Here is a 7,812-nt window from a genome sequence, read left to right on the forward strand (position 1 = left end):
CATTAAGACTTAGTCCAGATCACTTTTTGAGTATTTTATTCTGAAAACCAGTCCACACTCTGATTCTTCTAGAGAAAATGAACAACTAGGGACAAACTGGAGAGTTTATGTTGCTAGATCTTTAAGCTTTCAGAATCATTTGGAAAACCGGAATACTACTTCAATATTCATACACATCCAGTCAATTTTTAATGCTGTATAAGTATTAAGGAATTTTGTGTAGGAAAAAATGCAGCTAGGTATGTCAGAAAACGTTTAGCATGAACTGTAGTAGCTTAGTTGCTTCCCCTACTAGAAAGAGTTGATTAGTGATGAACGCTCTACGTAAGGTAGTTGAAACCAAAGCGATTTCAAATAAATTATGCTCTTACTTCTCAGATGGTAACAATGGGGCAAACAAAAAAATGTTTTAACATTTGGAGGGTGTAGTTTGTGTTTTGTGGGGTTTTTTTAATAATTGAACAACTTTCATCTCTGTAGCATTTTACTCATTTTTTTACAGGTGGTGAAGGGAAATGAAAAAAAATGGTAACTTCCATTCTTTTCCTGTGATTTAATGATTTAAATGTAACTATTCTGTGCATTCTACAGAAACTATTGTGCTCTGAGTAAGGGAAGTGTTGCCTTTAAGATACATGATAATTAGTATAAATGTTGAGGGGGTTTTTGCCCGCTTCCCCCCCCCCCAGCCCATTAGGAAGACAGACAACCATTACCACATGGAGTAGTTGTACTGAAGCGTGTATGTCCTGGTTTCAGCTGGGATAGAGTTAACTTTGTTCATAGTAGCTAGTGGGGGGCTGTGTTTTGAATTTGTACTGAAAACAGTGTTGATAACACAGGGATGTTTTTGTTATATAGAGATGTTTTTGTTGTTGAGCAGTGCTTACACAGAGCCAAGGCCTTTTCTGCTTCTTGCACCACCCTGCCAGCGAGGAGGCTGAGGGTGCACAAGAAGCTGGGAGGGGACACAGCTGGGACAGCTGACCCCAACTGACCAGAGGGATATTCCATACCATATGGCATCATGCTCAGCATATAAGGGGCTGGGGGAACAGGAAGGAATAGAGGGCTGCAGCATTTGGAGTGATGGCTTTGTCTTCCAAAGTACCATTATGCATGCTGGAGCCCTGCTTTCCTGAGGATGGCTGGCAGCTGCCTGCCGATGGGAAGTGGTGAAATTAATTCCTTGTCTTTGCTTGCGTGCACGGCTTTTGCTTTACCTATTAAACTCTCTTTATGTCAACCCACAAGTTTTCTCACTGTAACTCTTCAGATTCTCTCCCATCGTGCCGGGGGAGAGTGAGCAAGCGACTGCGTGGTGCTTAGTTGCCGGCTGGGGTTAAACCACGACAGTGTACTTCAGGAGTGTTACTGGTTTTACTTTATGTTACAGATCAACATGTAAGTTAAGTGGCAGCATGAAGTTAGTACATTTGACAGATGTTCTGAATGTCCTCTTGTGCCTGGTTTGCCACAGTCAGCACTTTTTAGGAACGTAAACTGAATTGGTAAAATAATGGTCAGTTTGATTATTTTTAAGTGGTGGCACATTTTTTCTTTGGAGAAAACATAGACGTATGCCTTGAAAAAGATGAGAACACTATCACTAGACTATTGTAGCACTATGTATTAGTACATAGTCTCCTTTTATGAGAAAAAGCTTCAAAACGATGACCAGTTATAACTTTCCTTTGAGAGTACTTTCCCTTAAGAATGCTTTCCTCGGACTGTCTGAGGCTCAGAGCCCCAGTCATCATTTCTATGGTAATATTTGATTGCTCCTTCTTCCATGTGAAATGAGAAGGGCGGGTCTATATGGTCTCTTGTCTGTGGTATTCACTTTGATGAGCCACCAAGCTGGTAGTTGAGAGACTGTTTTTATACTGTTAAGAACTGAGTCCCAAAGCTCCCTGATAATATTTAAACCCTACAGAGAATCAGAGTCCCTGGGACTTGGTGTAATTTGGAAAGAATATGCATAATATTTTGAATTCAGGCTTTATTTAGAGTATTAGATAATTAGTACATTGATAGACCTTGATATTATGCTGTTCTAATGGGTAAGGTGGTGAGATTTGGAGTGTGGGGTTTTTTTTAAACTGCTTAATCCTACATTGAAGAAAATCATTGCCATATTTGGATGACTGCATGTCTAGAATTGTAAGTAAATGTTATCTAGTATTTAAAGGGAACCTTTAAATTGCAGGGAACTAATTTACATTTTTTTTCCCATTCAAAATCCTTGAAATTTAAGGAAGTAATTTTGAGATGTATTTCTCAAATAATAAAATCACTTCAGGAATGAGAGATACTAGTGCAATCGAGTAGCAAATTATATGGTGGCTGTGGTCATTTTCAAAAAGTGCAATTAATTTTTTTAGATATATGATAATAGCTTTGTTTATATTTTGTAAAACAACTCACTGCATAAAGTGGAGTCAAGGGGAGATAAAGTGAAGAAACATTGTTCGTTTGTGAGAAATGACAAATTACATGCTTGATTACTTAAGCTGACCACGAAATATGATTTTTGCTTCATTTATCTTGTTCCTAATGCAGTCATCTGAAAGAAGAAAAAGAGATGCTCTTCACTTAAAGTAGGTAATGTTCTAGATTTACATGTCCTGGAAGATGATCTCCTCTGAGGAACTCTAGGTAGTGTGACACCTACAAGAACAGGTGATTTCCTTGGGCTTTATTTAACTCGTAGGATCAGGATCTGAGAACAGTATCACTGTTTCACGAGGTCATGACTTTAAGTAGGTTGCAATGTGATAGAAGATACAGGTGCAGTAAACCCCTTACAACTTGCTTCGGCTTACTACTGCTTTGCAAAATCTTGTGAAAGCATTTAGGCAAGTAAAGGCAAATCTCTCTCATGCCGTTAGGGAGTATTGCTGCATCATGGAGAGAGGCTGGAGGGCATGGAGATGTCTACTGCAACTGGGGACAAGCAATGACAACGCTCATATTTAGCACCAAATGGTTTGTTAAGGCCCATTTTTGTTATTGCAGACCCAACGTGCACTGAGCTATGGTTGCTTCTTTCTTGCTGAAGTTCACGCCCAAGGCTGACTTGTCTCTCGCCTGTGACCTACTGTCTTTGCTCCTTAAGAAAGGCTTTTCGGGATAAAACCTCGCATTTATGTGAGGCCTGCCGTGACCCTGGCTGCAGGCAGGCCGAGGAGGAGAGCCAGGCCGGGAGGGCTGGGGCCGGCGGCGCGGCGAGGCGGGTGCAGCGGCTGTCCCCGCCCGGCGGCCCCGGGGGAGGTGCTGGGCCGGGCCGGGCCGAGCCGAGCCGCGCCACGCCGGCCCGGGTCGCATCTTGCCGCTGCCCGGGGCGAAGGCTGTTGCCGCCGGGTTGTGAGTATGGGCTGCGGGGGCAGCAGGCGGCTGGGAGGTAGCGGGGCCCGGGAGCCCCTGGAGAGGCGAGGCGGGCCCGAGCTTTTCGCGCCCCGATAGTGACGGGGAGGGAGGCAAGGGGAGCAGGGGTCCGAGTCCCATCGCCCACCGTGTCGGGTGAGGGCGAGGCAAGGGGGTGCGACCGGGGCCGGCCGCTGGGGCCCCCCGGGGTCCGCCGATGCCGCTGAGAGGGGCTGGGGCAAGCGCCGAGGGCACCCTGCCCTCACCCAACATGGCGCCGCGACCTCCCCGGCGTCGCTCTCACGTGATCGCGGGGCGGCGGGCGGACAGGGCCTGGAGAGTGGCCGTTTCCGCCGCTGCCCGCCGAGGGGAGATCCGGGGCCGGGGTCAAGCAGCGCCTGTGCGCGGCTGCCGAGGGGAGGCGGGTCGGGGGCCGGCCTTGACGGGCGCCCTCAAATGGCGGGAGTGTCCTGGGCGTGTAGGGATGGCTGTGCCTGCCGCGTCTGTCTGCGCACGGGCGGCGGGCTGAGGCCGCCCTGGGATGAGGCGCGTCAGCCTCAGCGAGCGGCCTGCGGGGCTTCTTCTAACAGTAAACAACATTTACTGTGAAGGGTTTCGGTTTTTTCCCCACCTCGTTTTAAGGAGTAGTTATTCTTCTGAGGCCGTGTGGTTGGTTTTGATGTCGCCTCGCAGTTGTCACGCTGAAAAAGTAGTTGGGTTTGTGGTCTTACTTTCACTGGAAAACTTGAAGTAAGCTTCATCTTTAGACTTTTTACGTTTGCAGTGGTGAGAGGTGCCAGAGTAGCAACTGTGGGGTTTTACTCATTGCTTTATGTGTAAGAATAAACTTGTGGCAATGGTGAGGACTTTTTGGGGGAAGGGCTGATTCCACTGGCCTCTTCTGACCCTGGAGAGAGTCAGTAGGTCATGTTGGAAGACGTTAGGCTTTTTAGTTGATAAGGGGAAGATCTTGGTGATGTTGGCTATGAACTGGGCCAGCAGCAGTAAATGTTGACTGAATTTGAACTTATGCTTAGTGCAAGGGTGATTTCAACTGCTTGAAGCCGAGTTCTACAGTTACGCTGGCAGAGCCTGCTGTACGACCCAGGCTGTATCCTGTTGCTCATTTTCAGCTGAAGCTGCATTTGTCTTGCCCTTTAATACCAGTTTCCTTCAACATGCAGCTTAGGTAAGAATTACAGGAGCGTGTGTTTATACTTGGAAGTAAAAAATGGATTAATTTCATTATTCGTAGTGGCTATTTAGTGCTTGTCATAAGCAATGGTATTGTTTGCTGTGATACTGAATCTTACAGTTTTCAAAGCCAACCCACATTCAGTTAAGTAATTCCTATCATACTTTCCTCAGGGAGACATACTGAAGTAATATGGATGCAAAAGAAGAGACTTACTGGATGTAACACAGTAAATCTTTAGCAGAACTAGAAAACATAGAGACTTCTAGATCTTTCTGGCTCTAGAATTATGAACTGTAGTCTGTCATGATGCTGTGTAATGTTGAAACTTTGCCAGGTGGTTGTTAGGGGCTCATTCACTGAGTTGCACAGTCTAAGTTGGAAGCTGGAGAGGACAGAGCTGTGCTACCCATAATTATAAAACATGATGGGTTGTGTTAAAATACTTGCAGGGAGCCAGACTCCACAGTTTTTATAAGCATGGTAGGTAGCTTTTATGTTTTAATAATAATTGTGGTGAGAGGAAGAGGCAAGATTTGCTTATGGCATTAACAGGATTTCTAATTTTGCTCTGGATGGCAACTTTTGCAAATGAGCTGTGAGAGCTGAGATCTGTCTAAGTGACTAAGTGAAGGGCTCACATCCATGAGGGGTGCATATGCAGGGACTTGAATACTGCTGTTCTCCCTTGCAGAGAACTAAGATCTTCTGATGCTATAGGCAGGATCCCTGGAGATGAAGGACAGGAATTAGTGGGATTTGTGCTGAGGTTCCTGATGCTTGGGCTTTACAATATCTGTAGCTGTTGCACTAAATCTACCACAAAACTCCCGTGTGTGCCGTTGCAAAGACCTCTTTTGACTGTCTTTATTCTTGACCATGCAATAACAATCTTATCTTTTGTTTTCACTTGATAGGAATAATGTTTGCAACATGTCTGTGCAGTCGCTGCTTTGTGAAAGAATTGCTGTTGCCAAAGAATTGATCAAGAGAGCGGAAGCCCTTTCCAAGTCCCAGAAAAGGAGAATAGAAGGTGGGGCAAAACTATGTGGCAAACTGAAGGCTGAGCTAAACTTCTTACACAAGGTGGAGGCAGGGAAGGTGGCCATTAAAGAATCCCATCTGCAGAGTACAAACCTTACCCATCTCCAAGCCATTATTCAATCAGCAGAGAACCTGGAGGACGTTGTCAGTGTCCTCCATGTCTTTGCTTACGAGGACAGGTTTGGCGACAAACAGACACTGGTGGTAGATGTTGTTGCAAACGGAGGTCACACGTGGGTGAAGGCCATCGGTCGGAAAGCTGAGGCCCTGCATAACATCTGGCTGGGGAGAGGCCAGTATGGTGACAAAAGTGTTATTGAGCAGGCAGAGGACTTCCTACAAGCGAGCCGTCAGCAGCCAGTGGAGTACAGCAATCCCCACATAATCTTTGCCTTCTACAACAGCGTGTCCAGCCCTATGGCAGAGAGACTGAAGGAGATGGGAATATCTGTGCGAGGAGACATTGTTGCCGTGAACTTACTAGCAGAGCCATCTACAGAAAACCAGCACCTTAGTGCCAGTGAATCAGATGAAGAAGGCCCTGAACTCCTGCAGGTGACCAGAGTAGACCGGGAGAATTTAGTGGCCAGCATTGCTTTTCCTACCCAGATCAAAGTAAACGTGTGCAATAGAGTTAACTTGGACATCACTACCTTGATAACCTACGTTTCCGCTCTAAGCTATGGCGGCTGCTACTTCATCTTCAAAGAAAAAGTGCTAACAGAGCAAGCGGCTCAAGAAAGGAGGGAAAGAGTCCTGCCTCAGCTGGAAGAGTTCATGGAGGGCAAAGAGCTCTTTGCCTGTGAATCTGCTGTCAGAGATTTTCAGTCCATCTTGGAAACGCTGGGAGGACCTGGGGAGAAAGAGCGAGCTGCGTTGCTCGTTAAAAGAATTAATGTGGTGCCAGATCAACCATCAGACCGTGCCTTAGGACTAGTGGCTAGTTCAAAAATCAACGGCCGTTCTCTTACCATTTTTGGGACGGGAGACACTTTAAAAGCCATCACCATGACTGCAAATAGTGGTTTTGTGAGGGCAGCGGCTAACCAAGGTGTCAAGTTCAGTGTTTTTGTCCATCAGCCGCGAGCGTTGACAGAAAGCAAAGAATCTGTTGCCACGCCTTTACCAAAGAGCTGCCCACCTGATAATGGACTGCAAGTCATTTAATGAGTTAGTCATTGAAATATCGCAGGTGCTGCAGTGGAAGCATTTGGAGAAACAGGAGAATCATAACAATACACTTTTAGGTCTCTATCAGTGAAGACAGTAACTGTAGCAGTGGAAGGGTTCCTCATGGGATTTGCAATATCTTTACTCAATCCTTAGGTTTTTATTTTGTTCAGCTGACCGCTTATTTATTCACTAAGGTAATAAGATTTCAGTGAAAATTGTTAACTGGCTTACAGTATATTAATTGTATCTATCCCTATTAAAAAGTTCAGTTAAAGCACAGTTGCAATTGTGCCTTTGTTATTTTTGTTCTCTTTAGAGAGATTAAATTCAGCACCTTAGATAAACTTCAAACTTCATTTCTGTGGAACTTAAATCTTCTTTTCACCTGTCGTGTTCAACTGAATTTTTTGTTGTTTCAGAGGTAACTTATGTTCAGTCCTATGCCTTTTTGGGTGTATGCTGTTTCGTGAAGACATGACTAGTAGCCATGAATAGAAACCAACTTAAACCTTCCTTCTTTTACTGAAAGGAACCTCTGTATATATGCCATATAGACTGAACTGGGCAACAGCTTTAAAATTCCCAGAAAAATCAGTTGAAATTGGAGTTTATTGGCACTAATATGTTATGACTTTTGGGCCAAACTGGACAGCCAGTGGTAGCAGACCAAGGTTGCAAATCTGCTTCCCTTTTTTCTTAGCCTTTGCCCAAGTGCAAAGTCTTGCTGGGTGCAAAACGCAGCTTGAGGCTTTGGATAACGGAATCCTCCTAAACTGAGCCAGCACCCAGGTAGTTTTTGATACTGGTGAGCTCTGTGCTGAGGAATCATGGTGAACTTGGCTCTGTTGGTTGTGGATTACCTGAAACAAAGCTTCACTGAGGTCCTTCAGTGTTGGCATGGTGGAGGAGGAGGTTTGTGGGATATGTTATTAATTGCTAGGTTGCCTTATAGTAGAGAGAAGCTTTTTCACTGGTGTTATAACTGCTGGTTTTACTCGGTGTAGAATAAACAATAGTTTTTCTTGGTGTGGGTT

At 45.2% G+C, this 7,812-nt stretch overlaps 1 protein-coding gene across 2 annotated transcripts; it reads left to right on the forward strand.

Moving 5' to 3' along the window:
• Positions 1-3,200: 3,200 nt before the first annotated feature.
• C2H7orf25 (chromosome 2 C7orf25 homolog) lies at positions 3,201-7,057 on the forward strand. Of its 2 annotated transcripts, none has more exons than XM_075745324.1 (2): positions 3,201-3,366; positions 5,479-7,057. In XM_075745324.1, the coding sequence occupies exon 2, from the start codon at positions 5,495-5,497 to the stop codon at positions 6,770-6,772; it is 1,278 nt and encodes a 425-aa protein (XP_075601439.1). In that variant the 5' UTR covers positions 3,201-3,366; positions 5,479-5,494; the 3' UTR covers positions 6,773-7,057. The 2 variants fall into 2 exon arrangements, with proteins under 2 accessions (XP_075601439.1, XP_075601438.1); XM_075745323.1 differs by lacking the exon at positions 3,201-3,366 and adding an exon at positions 3,709-4,555.
• The last annotated feature ends 755 nt before the right edge of the window (positions 7,058-7,812 follow it).

This window comes from Balearica regulorum, chromosome 2 (genome assembly GCF_011004875.1).
Source record: "Balearica regulorum gibbericeps isolate bBalReg1 chromosome 2, bBalReg1.pri, whole genome shotgun sequence".
Taxonomy (NCBI): domain Eukaryota; kingdom Metazoa; phylum Chordata; class Aves; order Gruiformes; family Gruidae; genus Balearica; species Balearica regulorum.